The sequence below is a fragment of the Alnus glutinosa genome, chromosome 9, assembly GCF_958979055.1.
Source record: "Alnus glutinosa chromosome 9, dhAlnGlut1.1, whole genome shotgun sequence".
NCBI classification, from domain to species: domain Eukaryota; kingdom Viridiplantae; phylum Streptophyta; class Magnoliopsida; order Fagales; family Betulaceae; genus Alnus; species Alnus glutinosa.
Genome location: NC_084894.1, coordinates 6,494,369 through 6,511,047, shown reverse-complemented (window position 1 = coordinate 6,511,047; position 16,679 = coordinate 6,494,369). Strand labels below are relative to the sequence as shown.

Here is a 16,679-nt window from a genome sequence, read left to right as displayed (position 1 = left end):
CAACGAATCACAAGGCAACACGTCACCGTACCGGAAATTGTACCAACATCTCCATATCTGGATCTCTCTCTCTCCATGGCCGGGTCTCTCTTTCCATCGCCGGATCTCTCTCTCTCTCCATTGCCGGGTCTCTCTCTTCATGGCCGGATCACTCTCTTTCTCTCCATCACCGGGTCTCTTTGTCCATAGCCGGATCTCTCTCTTTCCATCGCCTGATCTCTCCCTCCATAGCCGAACTACTGTTTGGCACTTCAAACCCAGACGCAAACGGGCGACGCAAAACCCAGGTGGGCTTTTTCCTGCCTTCGACTTGTAGGTTTAGGGTTTAGGGTCATTCCTTCCGCCATAGATATAAAAATTAAACTAATTTTTTAAATAAAGCATCTAAAAGGAATTAACTATAAATATTCTCAAAGTATTATATAATTTTCGTGATAATTAGAGACTAGAAAATACCAACCACAACTCAATGTATATTGATGATAGGCCTGAGAGGCTTTATTTAAATTTCAGATACTTTACAATTTTAAACTATTTTATTAAATATAACTTCTGAATTTAAATAATTATTTAAAATCAAATAATTAAAATTTTATTAATTACGACAATATTCATCTTTTTTACTAACTTAACGTTGTTGGAGAAAATACAACAAGAATAAATAAATAACATTTGTGAATTCTAGAAGACGTAATTTTGTAGTAAATTGACTTTAGTGCCCTGCCAATTAACCAGCATGCAGGGCAGCTTCTTGGCATTTGCCTGCAAGGGCATTTTGGTTGTTTAAAATAAATTGCACCAACCAGTCCCGTGCGTTTTTTAATTGTCTCATATTTCTTTATATGAATAATGATTCAATGCCAACCAAATATATAACTTTTTACCACCTTTCTTATGTGGTAAGGTGGTCCCCCACTACTTTTTGATTTTATTTTTTATTTTTTAAAAATAAATTAAGGTGGGGGACCACCTTGCCACATAGACAAGGTGGTGAAAAGTTGTATATTTAGGTGGTAGTGAATCATTACTCTCTCGTGACCAGTGTTTTGCTATTGTTATGCTTAATTATATTATGTATTAAATATGTAATATAATTAAACACATCCCTCAATTTTAAAATGTATTGCAGATAATACTTGGACGTGGATATCTTATTAACACAATTGGTCATTTTGTCAATGTTCTATCCAATAATTTAACGTTGTGCCACGTCAAACCGATAAATGACTGTCATGTGTCCCACATGTCACATTAATTTAATTTAATTTTTTTTTAAAAAAAAAATAATAATAATAATAATAAAATAAAATAAAATTAGGGGTGGCTTCTATCATGCCCCAAATTTTAATCCACAATAAAGACTAAACCTCAGGCTGTGAGCGAAACTTGTTTCAATTTCATTGTAGAAAAGAGTATAATAAGCATTTGACAAAAAAGAGTAAAATAAATGAATTTTTTTTTAGAACTTTTAATCCACATGTCCAATGAACCAGAACATTAAAACCTCAATCATATAATATATATGTAGGTCTTAGTCATATTAAAATTTAATTTCCTTATCTTCAGTTGATGTCTAGGATGTCAAGTTGAAGCCTTTATCTTAGTACTTAACTCCCTCTAATCCCACGAGTTGACACTGCACTTTATTTTCTCTAACTGTAACTAAAAATTTTAGAAGTGAAATAGCGAGTTCACGACTTAGTAAGTAAACAACAATATTAATAATTTTAGCATGATAAATAAACAAGTAAATCAATACATCAGTTAAACAATCCTAGGACCAAATTACTCATTTCTTTCTAGAAATCATCAGTTTTCCACAATAAAAATTTATTTTCTTTTTTCTTTATAAAAACCTATTTTCTTTTTTAGAATCTTAAGGCAATTGTGCCATTGTCTATTTCCTGGTAGCTGATCGTGGTCAATCCTAACATACTGCTATCATGGTTTTCACATTTTTTGGTAGGTATTGCTACCGCTTACAATCTTGATATGCTGGTATCCTGGTTTTTACATTCCTCGGTAGCTACCGCTTTCACTAACAATCCAAGTATACCACTATCATAATTCTTGCGTTCTCCATTAATAGCTACTCATGCAAGTATACCGTTATCAAACAATCACAATATACTGTTATCACAATTCTCACATTCCCCGATATCTGCCGCTACCGCTAATAATCATAGTGTGCCGCTAATATAATTCTAACATTCCTTATTGCTACTGCCACCGCTATATATCATAATTCTCATTTTTCTCAGTAGCTACCGCTATCCCTAACAATCCCAATATACCCTATCATATTTTCACATTTCCAGGTAGTTACTATTACTGCTAACAATCCCGGTAATACTGCTTTTCATCCTGGAAGCTACTGCTATTATTCCTAGTAATACAGCTTTCATAGTTTTCACATTTCCTTGGCTATTAATCTTGATTATACTGCTTTCATAATCACTCTACAATCCCCAGTAGTTACTGTGATCATTATCATTTTAGCGAACCTGGTAATTCACTACAAAAAATTCGAGAATTCTGGACGGTTTGAAACCATCCAGATATTGCAAAATACCGTCTGCAAAAGAGTTCAGATGGTTTATTTCAAAAATATGGGTCAAGGATCCGAGTTATGGACGGTTTTGGCCAAACCGTTTGAAATTATTTCCGGACGATGTGGGCCAAAACTGTCCGGAACTAGTTATGAACAATTTGGGCCAACTCCTTAATACAAAATTTTTTATATTAACCTGCAAAAATCCAAATCCAAATCCAAATCCAAATTCAAATTCAAATTCTTCACAACCATTCTACAACCCGAGTAGTTACCGCGATCATTATCATTTTGGTTGAGATATAACTAGAAGGAAAGTTGTGTCTATTCTTTCCTTAAGTAATCGTGCTAATATAATCCGAGGGTATTCGAAGGCGAGGTATGGTTGGACTAGCTGATTCTTGCTTTATTATAGGCTATAGATTTGCTGTTGGAAGCACAAATGGGTGAGCGTTTGGCAGCCAGTGATCGATATCTTTCCTTTGGCGTCTAGTTGGATTGATTGGCGTGCGAAGACAAGGCTTCCTGATTTGCGGCTGTATGGGAAGTCACGAGATTATGTTTGGAGCTAGACAGCATGGTATGGTGCACAACGGTTATTCAATTATTGTGCAATAAGAGATGGAGGAAGGGGGGGCCGGTAGGGGCCAGCCACCCCCCCCCCCCCCCCCCACCCCCCCCACCCACCCACCCACCAATTTCTTGGAAAAAAAAAATTGTAAGGTTTAAATAAAAAGTCCAAAAGAAAAAATATATATTTGTAGGGAGCCAAAGAGGAATACGAGAACACGATCGACTGCTTAGTCTACTTTGTTGAGCACAAAAGAGTCTAAGGAGAGCAAATGGGGGTAGGACAATGTCATGGAGCATCTCTGGAAAATGGAAAACGCTAAAGCTTGAGGAAGATGTGAGTTAGAATTGAAGAAGAAAGTGAAAGGTAGTGTCTTGAGAATAATCAAGAGAGAAAGCTAGATGTGGTGCCAGCTACGACACGTGGCAGTGGTGCGGTACAGATAGGCAACAGTGGGATGGTCTAAAAAGGTGCATGGAGGGCTAGCTGTTCATGCGTTTTATGCTTTCAGCCATGTCGTTTTATTCCTGGGTTTTGTGTTTATTTGTCTGCGTTTAAAGGGAGTCCTTGTAGGCCAATGGCATATATGGCCATAAGGAGGTCGTTAGAGGAAAATCTTTTTCCACGTTCCAAATTAATCGCAAATTTTAAATACCGTACCAAATTACAAAATAATTTTATCAGTTAACCAAATATTCATGTTAAGCTAGTTATGTTCTATTAAAAAAAAAAACTAGATAAATCATATCTTAAAAAAATTTAAGTTTTTTTTTTTTTTTTTTTTTTTTTTTCAGGAAGAGTGGAGGAAAAATAATACATAATTTGGAATAAATGCAAGAAATAAGTTAAAAATGAGCTAGCATTTATATAAAAAAAAAAAATAAAAAAAAATAAAAAAAAATAATAATAATTTGAGAATCTAAAGTAAGTTTTGGCAGCTTAGCCCCTGCTCAAAATACTATCTAGCTCTGTCTCAGTGTGCAACGACTTAGAAACATGGAATAGGTCGCAAATGAGACCCCGTCCGGCCTTGTGTCGAAAACATTTGAAGTGTTACCTCTCAATCCACTACGTATGATGGTACTAATTTCTTTGACAACTGTTGATTCGTATCTGTATTAATAAAGATAGGTTAGCTATAGCCATAGAGAGACGAAACGCTTAATCATGTACAATGTTTAGCTTCATTCAGAACCATATATATTTAAGGTTTGATTTGCTAGGTTCATTATGCCCTCTAATAAAAAAAACATATTTTTTTCACCCAAAAAAGTGAAAAAAACATGGTTTGATATTTTACTAGGTCCTTTAATTATCTGTATGTTTCTTGCATGTATTCCCTTTTTTTTTAGTCATGTACTTTTCTCTTATCTTCACGTACAATAAGATAAAGATATCACAAATAAACCAATTAAATATATTTACTACATAATGCTGATTTTGTTAATCAAAGCAATTATGCACGAAATTAATGTTAATTTGTGAGAGAATGATAGAGGCTAAAAAAATAATTCATTAATTGTCAACAGGTGTAAGGATTGCTACGGTGTATGGGTCATGGTTGTTGATGGTTAAGTAGAAATGGCTGGCATTTTAATCCAAAATTTATGGATTTCAACTACGGTCCCCTAAATATTGTTATTTATTAGTAAGATATAGATTTGTGACTATGTCACAGTTTTTATGTGATTCTTGATTTGTTATGACTACTGTGTAAATTTTTTGTTATAAATTTCTTTATTATGATAATTTATTTTAGCTACATGCCTAAATCATATATCTAAATCATTATTATTATTATTATTATTATTATATATAACTTCTTCAGGCTAGTCATCGTTGCTTGTGATACTTTTTCTACAAACTGAGTTTTTATGATGATAATGATGCCAATATATATATATATATATATATATATATATATGATTTAGCTAGACCCAAAAGAAAAAGCAAAACAAAAAAGAACAAAAAGGAAAGAGAAAGGCGCTTTAGACAAGAACAATACTCTTACGTGTCAGGTTGTACATGCCATCCAGAAATTTTACCCACTTTTCTCAAGGAAGCTCTCCACTTTTGTAACATCTCACTGTCAACTTTGGGATCTCTTTCATGAATAGCAAAAGCTTTTGCAAAAATTCCCGTCTGTTTTTTTACGTGGGAAGGATCCACATGGTAGAAAATAGGCAAAACGGTGAGCCCCATATCTCTCATGCATCTGACGATCTGGACAAGTTCACTAAGACACCATTTAGAGAAAGCGTAGTTTTTAGAGATAATGACAGTCGCGTACAAGGATTTTTGAATTGCTTCTACGAGCTCATTAGGAATATAGTTTCCTTTGTTGAGGTTTTCATTGTCTCTAAAGACGATAATCCCGTCCCTCTTTAAAGCAGCATATAGATGATCTGTAAAAGTTCTGCGGGTGTCACAGCCGCAGAAATTGAGAAAAACCTTGTATATCCATTGAGGTGTTGGAGAAGAAGATGAAGAGGGTCCCTGAGTGTGTCCCCCCATCAGACTGCCTCCCCCCTTCCACCCAGACTGCGCCCCCCCTCCCTCAAACTGAGTCGCCTCTTCAGACTGCGTTCCCCCCCCATCGGATTGGGTCCCCTCAACAGAATGCGTTCCCCCTTCGGCCTTACTCCCCCCATCAGCCTTATTACTTCCACCATCAGAATCAGACTTAGTACTGCCCCCATCGATCGGAGACTTACAAGCTTGTTTTGCAGATGTAACAAATTCTTCACTGTTTGCGGGTAGATTGGAGAATTAAGAGAGAATGAAGGAAGAAGATGTAACAAGCTTGTTCTGTTTATGGGAAATAAACAGGAATTGGTAGAAGATAAAATGGAAATGAGAAGAAATGGATTGAATGTATGAAGAACTATAGCTATATTGAATTGATAGCAGAATTCGAGTTCGCTATTCTTCGATGTTCAATGAACAACCAAATACTGAAAAGTCAAAAGATACGTTCTATTCAGCCACCTACGACTATCTATAGCTAGGGAAGTGCTAGAATTCGCACCCCCATCCCACCTCAATCCCACGAACCCTAAGTATAAAAGGTTGAAAATTGATTTCTTAAATAAAAAATTAAAACACTTGAGTTGGTGGAATTGGGGTGGGATGGGGGTGGAAATTCTAGCATTTTCCTTATAGCTAAACTAATGCTTAGTGTAATACCAGTAAATGAAACGCAAAGCAAGACTATTAAACGGCATTACAATTAAGAAACAAACCAACTACTGCAACCCACTAACATGAGGAAACTTGCAGGTTACGACCAACAAAGTAGGAGGCAATTTCGTGGAAACAAACTAATTTATTAAATAAAGCAAAAGCGTAGAAAAAATCAAAGCCCAATTTCGTGGAAACAAACTAATTTATTAAATAAAGCAAAAGCGTAGAAAATGTCAAAGTATATATTAAATAATTTTCTTGATATATATATTTTGCATGTTCACACAAAAGAGGGAAGGAGAATTCGAACTAGTGACCTTCGCTTCGCTTCATGAGGCATAGTCCTCAACCGATTGAGCTACCCCTTGAAAATAATTTTCTTGATAATTAGAGACTAGAAAATATCATCCATAACTCAATCTAAATTAACAACCTATAAAATAAATTTTTTTTTTTTTTTTTTGGTATTAACGCGTATTAGGTACACAAATTAAATTGAGCTCATATAAATATAATATATATTTGCAAGATAAGTGTTATAGTATTAGTGCTATACACGTTATCTACACACGTCATCTCTTATCAGTCCTCCTTGCACAGCTGTTTATGGGGAAGCTTCTGCTACTCTTTTGGCCGTTCGTTTGGCCTTATTTTTACAGTTCTCTTCTTTTATATTAGAAGGTGATTCTCTTACTGTAACTTTGGCTCTTCAGAAACCGGATCATACATAAGACTGGCGTATTGTTCCTATCATCTTTGAGACTATATCCATGATTCATTCTTCATCTACTTGGTTGGCTAATCATGTTAACCGAAGTGTAAACTTCTGTGCTCATTATGTGGCAAATACTCAAATCTTTTGTTAAAAGAAAAAAGGCTTTAGATCAATATTTATTAAAAAAAAATAAAGATTTAAAAACTGTTTGACAGAATCACTTCAAAAGAGTGAAATAATTATAAAATAAAAGAGTAATTTCTATCATTACTGAATTGGTGGATGATCATTGTCAAAATTCTAAAACTAGTTGCGTTGATCTTGCCTACTAGCATTTCTAACATTTCTAGTTTGCAATTTCTGTATGCGTTGCACATGACATGCATGAGTCATGACATAATAAGTGAACAAATTAAGATTCGTTTTGTTATATATATATATCATCAACTTGCGCTTAGAAAGAAAAAAAAAAGTGTAGACAGTTGACTTTAAATCAATATCAAAAAATTAATTAGAAAATTAGAAGAAAAAAAAAATCAATATCAAAACGTGTATATATATATATATATATATATATATATATATATATATATAGTTGAGATAGTCAAAGAAACAAAACAGAAAAAACAAACAAAAGATGATCACAAGGGAGGATCCTTCTCTCTGTCAAGAGAAACATCTAATTATAAAGGAAAAATAAAAAATTGAATGCTACCAGAAAATTTGATTAACGCCGTTCATCTAATTAAATTGGGAGTGTGAAAATTCTCACTCTTGTAATTTTGTAAACATTGGCGGCTGACCAACTCTAAAAAGAGGTTAGCAAACAATGGATGTCTAGTGCGTTTGGTTCGTAGTGATATTCAATATTCGAACCGGGTTTTTTTTTAAAAACTCATACCCGGATCCAAGTTGAATAAAACCCATGGGTCACTTGAATAAAGTTTGAATAGTTTGAATAAACCCATCATATATTTTTTTTAATTATTTTTTACCATACCAATCATTATACACAACTTTTCATACAATCCAATCATTTTCAATCATTTTATACTATTATAAAACACTTTTTTAAAACCCATCATATATTTTTTATTATTATTTTTTACCATACCAATCATTATACACAACTTTTCATACAATCCAATCATTTCCAATCACTTTATACTATTATAAAACACTTTTTTCCAATCTTCCAAATTCAACACCCAAACACATATTCAAAAGAATCTAAATTATATTTAACATCCAAACACATTTTCATTGCCTTGAAATCCGTGATCAGATTCTGAATATTATTCATATTCGAAATATTCGATACCCAAACGCACCATTTTAATAGACTTCCAAATCCAACTCTTGTGGTCCATATATATCTTTAGGAAACTTTTACATTTCAAAATAATTTTTGTATGCCTCTTCTTTCATCTTCCTCTTCTTCTTTTTTGTTTTTTTAATATATAATGCAGCCGTGCAGTAATGCACAACGTTGTTGTTATTATTATTTTTAAAAAAAATAAATAAAATTCTTTAAAACTAGTTCAAAAGAGAGGCTCAATAAAGGCCCAAAACACCGTCAATAAGCCCAAATATCAAAAGCGGTTCTCAACCGCCAATTATATATTTTAATAACTACTAATCACTTAAGTGAACTGTTGCGGTTGTTAAAATTCAATAACCGCTTTAAGTGATTGCGATTAGAGCCAACAACCACTAATTATAACAGCTTGTACAAGCTTAATTTGTGGTTCCTTCTCAATATAGTCCCTAGTGACCCCAACACTGGTGAGGCTTTAACAACGCTTTTAGTATCCATTCTAGTTTCTTCTCTCCACTTGCAGAAGTTTAAAGCATTCTTAGTAACCTCATCAAATTTTACTAGCCAAAATAGCCAAAAATTGTTTCTCTTTGTTTTAGCCATCTACTTTTTTAAAACACCCACAACAACCTCACCATTTTTGCTATCAACTACTATCACTATTTCATTTAAATAATCTTTTTAGTAATATTGTGTGTGATGCACGAGAGAGAAATAAAACAAAAATAGAGAAAATTTTAATAATATTTTATTGATTTGATGAATGAACAATGGAACAATGCTCACTATTATAGTAGTAAGGCTACTATGGTGTATTTTTGTGTGTTTTTTAACTATTTTGGTGAGACTGCTAAAAATGCTATCTTAGAGGAGATTCACAAGTTGACATCCTAGCATTATTGACACTATTGCTACTCGAGCAGTAACAAGGAATACTTCAGAAAAAAAATTAAAAATTAAAAATTAAAAATTATATCAATCAGTGAGCTAGGGAGATTTTTGTGCATATTTCATAGGGCAGTTCATAGATTTCTAGTAGTCTGTGTTTTGTTGTATGGGGGGGAGAAACTCTTAGCAGTATTCTCTCTCTCTCTCTCTCTCTCTCTCTCTCTCTCTCTACATGTATTTTTATTCTATATTATGATTTGGATTATTCTTAGTGGATCTTCTTAATGCATTTGTCTATTCTTGTATTCTTCTCCCATTTAAACAAATGCGTACACGAGAAGGTGTTTCTTTTTCCAACAATAATATAAAGATTGATTGAAAAGTCGTAGTGAGAGAGATACTCACTCAAGGATGACAAAGCCAAAATTAATGTTTTGTGAGGAGTAATTGTTATTTAATAGACTGTTATATGAATATTATATAATTGAGATGACATGACAATAAAAATCAGTCTTTAATTTAAGAGTCGATTTTCACTATCATGTTATCAAGTTGTATGACAGTCATTTAACAGTATATTAAATAGCATTCCGATAATTAATTACATGTGTAAGCAATTTTGTCATTGACAACATGCGTAACCAATGGGGTTGTATTATGGATTGAGACTTTAAATATTTATCCTAAGACACCTAACTTCCATTTATCGACTATCTAAACCTCAATCAAACCTAATACAAATATATATATATATATATATATATATATATATATATAATAATCGAAACCCAATCCCTTCCTGCTACAATCTTCCTAATTCCTTAATCAACAAATCTCACAACATCAAACAAGAGAAGCCTTTTCACTTTTTTTTATCCTGCCAGCCATTGTCTGCCTAGCCCTCTGTTGAAGTTGTTGCTTAGTAGGTTTGTTTGTTGTTATTTTCTTTTTCGAGTGATTTGCATTTATCTTTGTTATTTGTTGTTGTTCTTGTGTTGGGGTTACTGTCTCCCTCTCAGCTTTTCAGTGGTTTGATCTTCCTCCAGAGACTTTTGCTCTTGGATTTGTGTTGGTGCATCTCTCTTCTATAGTCCCTACATCGAGCTCTAACAGTACTTCTACCACTTTAATCTCCTTTCAGTAGTTATTGTTTTCAAGTGGGAGTTCAGATAAGTTTATCTTAATTTGTGCATCTTTTGCTTTTCTTATTGCTTGATGAGGTCATATTAAGATGATCAAAACACTTGTTTGTCTCATTTTCTACTATTTGTTTATATTTCTGCATTGTTGTGTTCGTTTTAAGTCTATTGTTGGGATCCAAGCCCTTTTTTCGGTTTTTATTTATTTTTCTTTAAGATGTTTCATTCTCTCTTTCATTCAAATCAAGAATGAAAAATATCATCCCTTATCTTATAAATAACCATTCCCTCCCTCCCCCCCCCCCCCCCCCCCCAAAAAAAAAAAAAAACACAACTCAACTACTTCAATAGTCGCATCTAACCCCAACAACCTAAATCCATTCCGCCCATAAATAGGGGTGGGCGTCGGTTCGATAGGCGGTTAAGTCGGTTAACCGACTTTTGTCGGAATGTAGACGGTGAATTTATTTCGGTTAAGCGGTTAATAAGCGGTCGGTTAAGTCGGTAAGGCAGTTAATAGGCGGTCGGACGGTTGGCGACCACCACAGGGTGGCGGTGGCAGCACATTGCCCCTCTTTTTCCTCCCTACCTCTCCCATTTTCCTCCATCTCCCTCATGGCCACTCCCACTGAACGACAGCCACAAACGACTGCCGTGGACGGCTGGCGGCCACCAACAGTGCCAAGTAGCCCCTAACTTCCGCCATGTTTCCTCTTTTCCCAATCTGCCCTTCTCTCTATCTCCCGTTTCCCTGGTTCTCTCTCCTTTGCTTCTCCTAACTTTGGAAAGGTATAATTAAAGGTGTATATGCGAGCCGATATTAACCACTCACATCTGCTATCCGCACATGCGGATGTGTATGCGATTAGCAAAATCACTATCATCATATGCGGATGTTGTTTATTAATTGCATTTGCATACTTTTTATATATAATAAATTTACAAAAACAAAGTCATTTTGTATTAAGTATATGTTATATTTACATTTATTTGATTGGTTATATTGTTTTCTCATGTAAAACTTGGACGAAAATGGAAAAGTAATGTGAATTCAATATATTTTTAAATTATTATGGCTTAAAAAAAATTAAAACAAGCCTAAAATACTAAAAATTAATCTAAATTATTTTCAAAATCGTTTAAAATAAGCCTTAATAAATATCTAAAAGACTAAAATAGAGTCGATATCTAATATGCGTAACAAATAATAACCGCATTTAATGTGGCTTGTGAAACAGTTGTCTCTTACTCAAATATTTGCATGTTTGGTATGGAGAGAATCCTTGTGAGTTGTGGCTCTAGGGATTTCCAACCTGATGGAATGAATCTCCTTAATTCCGGCTCCAGAGAAGCTCCTCAAAATCCCCATACAAAAGGTTCACATTTTTCAAGTTTTTGCCTCTGTGGCTTGTGATATGCTATGGCTTAATCGCAACAAAGCCCATAAAAAAGGTTCAACCCCAAAAGCTATCTCCCTAGCCAGAACATTATAGAGATCTCCTTGGAACATCATGCAATTTGAAAGTCTAAGACCTGTTCCCCCTATGCTCACAAATGGATCCCCCTTCCTTCAAACGCCTTCAAATTCAATTTAATATTGACGTTTGTGCCATAGGCATGTACAAACAGGGAGATTATAATTGCTACCTTCGTAGCCGCTAATCGTTTAGATCAAGACCGTTAAACAATGTTAGGAGTAAGAACAGGTGATTAATAGCCACTAACTATCTACATTTATATATAAATACTATAAATATTTATATTATATATTTAATATAAAAAAACATAACATAAAAATGCTTTCAATTTTTGTTTTAGTTTTCGTTTATGGATATACATACTTTTTTTACCTTTCGTTCTAGTTTTCTTTGTATATGGATATGCTCATATTCCTTCAATATTTTTATGCCTTCTTTATATATATATATATATATATATATATATATAATGCAGACATGCAGTAATGCGCAACGTTATTATTGTTTTTTTTTTAAAAAAAAAAAAAAAATTAAATGATTTGAAATTAGTTCAAAAGAGAGGCCCAACCAATGTCCAAAAACACCACTAATAAGCCCAAATATCAAGAGTGATTATCAACAGCCGGTTATATGTTTTAATAACTGTTAATCGCTTAAGCGGAGCTATTGCAGTTGTTAAAATCCAATAACTGCCTTAAGCGATTGCAATTAGTGGTTAAAGTCAATAATCGCTAACTATAACAACTTGTACAAGCTTAATTTGTGGTTTCTTCTCAATATAGTCCCCAGTGACCTCAACACTGGTGAGGCTTTAACAACGCTTTTAGTAACCATTACTGGCTTCTTCTCTCCGCTTGCAAAAGTTTAAAGCATTCTTAGTAGCCTCATTAAATTTTATTAACCAAAATAGCAAAAAATCATTTTCTTTTCTATTTTAGCCATCCATTTTTTTAAAGCACTCCCAGCGACCTCACCATTTTAGCTATCAACTATCACTATTTCATTTAAATAATATTTTTCAAAAGGAAGGTTGTGTGGGATGCATGAGAAAGAATTTTTTTAAACAAAAAAAATGGAAAATAAAAAAAAAAATTTAATAATATTTTATTGATTTGGTGAGTGAACAATGCCCACTTTATTGTTAGTGAATACTAATCACTTACCAAAACTTTTTGATTATAGGAGTGAGGCTGCTGTGGTGTATTTTTTAATGTTTTTTAGTTATTTTAGTGAAACTGCTAAGAATACTAACTTTGAGGAGATTCACAAGTTTTCATCCTAGCGTCATTTACTCTATTGCTACTCTTTATGCTTTTTTTTTTTTTGAAAAGTCAACTAAAGCGTAAAATTGTATGCTCACTATTCCTCAAAATAGGCCGTCTCCAAACTTTTCTGTGGATGCTCAGCCCACCAATTCTACGGAATTTTTTTTTTTTTTTTCCCATTGTTTGGCTGTGTTTGACTTTCTTTAAATTGGCTTCTCAAAAAAAAAAAAAATTAAATTAAATTAAAAAGAGATCAATGTACATAGAAACGCTCATCAAAACTAATTTTTAATTTATAAGTTCTCACCTAAATCAAATAATAAATTCACATCAAATCAATCATAAGTTACAAGAAAAGGAATGACCATAGTCATGAATGTGTCATAAGAAAGCGTTGCTGAACCAGTAAACTTTGTATCCTTCTCTTTAAATTTTTCCGTCAAGCCCTGAAATCACGGGTACATAAGCACACATAAGATGGATTAACATGAAATATTGAGGAAGAAGCATGAATGTGATGTTGCCGACTGATTGGTACAAGATTGATATGTAATTAATGACAGAAAGAAAATTACTTTTTTGGTGATCGAGTTCAGAATATATTGAGAAGAGTAATACTAGATGGTATATTTTAATCCTATAATCATCCAACAATGTTGAGCACTTCTAGTTTAGATTGTATTTCTTCCAATAAATTCAATTTGAAAGGAAAAGTAACATGAGGAAGTGAAGAGATAAAGAGTAGCAAAAGAGTTTAGGCCTCAAAAGGAGTTTACAGTCTCACCTTCACAATCATCCCACATCTGCACATCCAACAAACATATCATCAGAAATACAAGCAAATAGCAAATTCAACACAAAATAATCACAAAAATGATAATAATGCATGAGATACAGCATCCTAGTTAGAAGCCTTACTCAACAAAGCAGTCAAAATTAAGTTCCACCTTCCCTCCACTTCCATTGTCATACTTGGAAATCAGAATTTGGAGAACAGAAGCCGGGACAGCGAAGCCAATACCATAGAGAGCATCCCTCAGCTCAAACAAGTCAATTTTGCCACTCCTATCTTTATCATATCTCTCAAATATGGCCTGCCACAGCGAGTACATCAATTAAATTCAACAAGCACCGAGTAACGATAGACGTGTTGAATTTCATAAGATCAGAAACACTTGAAGTAAACAGTCAAAAGCAATTGGTTTGACAATGCATTCTGGCTACTTAATCGGCAGCGCCATACTCAATTTCTCATCAGGGTGTTTCTTAATTACTACTGTTCTGTTGATTCACTACACATTCTTGAAATTTTCTTTGCATTGAGCATCTAATTGGCTTGTTCCAGGGGTATTATTATCATGAGCTTATGCTATATTACTGTAGTAATGCATCACATTAGCTGGATGGTGAATCTAGTAATGTGATGCATTACCACAGTAATATAGCATAAGCTCATGATAATAATCCCCCTGGAACAAGCCAATTAGATGCTCAATGCAAAGAAAATTTCAAGAATGTGTAGTGGTCATCTATAAGATGTGGACAGTCAAGCAAATCAATTTCGTTACTTTTATGGATTCTCCATATCACATTACGAAATTGATTTGCTTGACTGTCCACATCTTATAGATGACCAACTTTTATTATTTTATAGGTGAATTATTATAATCTAGTACCAACTATTTATGCTATATTATTGTAGCAATCCATTACATGAGCTGGGAGAATCCATTCCCAAAACATTAAGTGTAAAGAAATTGATTTGCTTTCCACATCTTTTAGCATTGTCAAAAAGCAAGCAGGAAAAGAGAGATGGCTAAAAGTGCAATATAAATTTGTCTGAAACTGCTATATAAATAAGATGTTAAGATTACTCACCCGCCATTGACCAAGACAACTCCATAATGCAGCAAATTCTTTGGGCCCTGTAACAGCATATGTGCCCCCACATCACAAAATTGCAACGGTTCCAACAAATTGAAGGTAATTTAAAAGCGAACAGAATGGAAAAGCAGACAGCCACTTTTAGCTGGTCAAAGAAAACCAAAGGGAAATCCAATTTGATAAAGCCAAGCAAGTACAAGACAAAAACACTTTTACACGTGCGAAATATGTAGAGTTAGATTTATATTTAGTTCATACGAACTTCACCTTAGTTTTTCAATTGCCATATAATTCAAAAAGAAATCAAACAAACATGATTAATTTATGCTCATACCAAGATCAGTGTTGAAAACAAAACCCAGCAAAAGAAATGAAGATAATCATCAAAAGCTGCAAAAAATTAGTCCTTTCATTCTCTATAATTTCTAATCATGTCCAAGACAATTGAAACAACAACGAAAGTGAAGAAAAACCCACCAATTCTTAGTGGGTCACGGGGATTCTTGAAGAGAAACATGAGGAGGCGGATAGTCCTGAGACAAAACCTCTGGTACGTGGAAGAAAGAGCTTGCTGCAACTCATTCTCGTCAATAAAACCGCTCCTATCCCTATCCACCATCTGAAAGCTCCGTATCACATCCGGGTGCGTCCCCGGTGGAAACTCGGACTGCCCATATGACCCGACTTGCCCGTAAGGAGCATGCGACTGAGTTTTGAACCTGTCGAAGAACGACATTGATGCGAAGTAAATTTTGAAGGGACAAGGAAATGGTTATTTTATGGGTGTCTTTACTTTGTCGGTTTCTGACATTAAGGTTTGCTGGTTCGGTAATCGGTATTTTAGCAGTGGCGGCCAAGTGTTACGTATAGCACCGTTCAATCGTGTTGAATTGAATTCTGGAATACTCTAGCTCTTGCACGGTCGGTGGTTTATTGCGTGGGGATTTCGCTTTTAGCCGTAGGTTATGAAAGTGCAGGAAATATATATATATATTATAATGATAATCATAACCAGGGGGCACGTTTTTTTTTTTTTTTTTTTTTTTTTTTGTGTCTAACTTACTTAAATAAGAAATATATATATATATAATTTTTTTTTCTATGCGTGTATGCACGCGTTTATTTAAAAATAAAATAAAAATAAAATCTTAAATTTAATTTTATACTCAATTAGAAGTCAAATGTATGATTTAATTCTAGTGAGATTTGTCACCAAATTTAGGATGAATAGCTAATCCATTTTACTGTCTTCTTGTCTTAGGAATAATTATTCTTTTCTTTTAGTATAATAGTCATTCCGTGAACCGAACGCCCTCCTAAAACTCCCAAAAGAAATGTTGTCTCATATAGCTTATGTTGTCTGACTCAAGTGATTTTCTAGTAAGAATGGTAGATCGGATATTGGGTTAGTTGGAGGCACTGGTGTTGATATTTGCACCTTTTTAGTGCTTGAATGATTCATAAAATTAAAGAAAATATTTGTAACACCAATGTCTCATATTGGGAAATTGAGAAATAGCTCATATAGAGTAGGTGATTTATAAAGATAGTCATGAGTATTAAGTCTCGCATTACTTAGTTACTAAGTGAAACTGAGCTTTATAAAGAATTCTAGGAAGTTTCAAATTGACTAGTTCTTTTGAGGTGATTGCGTAGATCTGGTTAGCGCTTTTCTTTGGGTCATTAC

At 33.9% G+C, this 16,679-nt stretch overlaps 2 protein-coding genes across 2 annotated transcripts; both read right to left on the bottom strand.

Moving 5' to 3' along the window:
* Positions 1 to 3,988: 3,988 nt before the first annotated feature.
* LOC133878498 (disease resistance protein RPV1-like) lies at positions 3,989 to 5,645 on the bottom strand. Its single transcript, XM_062317055.1, has 2 exons — positions 5,134 to 5,645; positions 3,989 to 4,235 (listed from the first exon to the last, which is right to left on the bottom strand). Exons 1-2 carry the CDS (start codon positions 5,634 to 5,636, stop codon positions 4,085 to 4,087), a joined length of 654 nt encoding a protein of 217 aa, XP_062173039.1. The 5' UTR covers positions 5,637 to 5,645; the 3' UTR covers positions 3,989 to 4,084.
* A 7,722-nt stretch (positions 5,646 to 13,367) lies between these two features.
* LOC133877971 (probable calcium-binding protein CML48) lies at positions 13,368 to 15,937 on the bottom strand. Its single transcript, XM_062316438.1, has 5 exons — positions 15,470 to 15,937; positions 14,987 to 15,033; positions 14,027 to 14,202; positions 13,893 to 13,911; positions 13,368 to 13,554 (listed from the first exon to the last, which is right to left on the bottom strand). Exons 1-5 carry the CDS (start codon positions 15,726 to 15,728, stop codon positions 13,444 to 13,446), a joined length of 612 nt encoding a protein of 203 aa, XP_062172422.1. The 5' UTR covers positions 15,729 to 15,937; the 3' UTR covers positions 13,368 to 13,443.
* Between the last annotated feature and the right edge of the window lie 742 nt (positions 15,938 to 16,679).

What these genes read in the sequence shown, in the direction of transcription:
- LOC133878498 (XM_062317055.1), bottom strand. Translation starts at nt 5,636, where the DNA reads ATGGGGGGACACACTCAGGGACCCTCTTCATCTTCTTCTCCAACACCT. An exon ending in TGGCATGTACAACCTGACAC is followed by an intron (nt 4,236 to 5,133) that starts GTAAGAGTATTG and finishes TTATTAATACAG; the next exon opens with ATACGAATCAACAGTTGTCA.
- LOC133877971 (XM_062316438.1), bottom strand. Translation starts at nt 15,728, where the DNA reads ATGTCGTTCTTCGACAGGTTCAAAACTCAGTCGCATGCTCCTTACGGG. An exon ending in CCGTGACCCACTAAGAATTG is followed by an intron (nt 15,034 to 15,469) that starts GTGGGTTTTTCT and finishes ATGCTGTTACAG; the next exon opens with GGCCCAAAGAATTTGCTGCA. An exon ending in GTTGTCTTGGTCAATGGCGG is followed by an intron (nt 14,203 to 14,986) that starts GTGAGTAATCTT and finishes TCGCTGTGGCAG; the next exon opens with GCCATATTTGAGAGATATGA.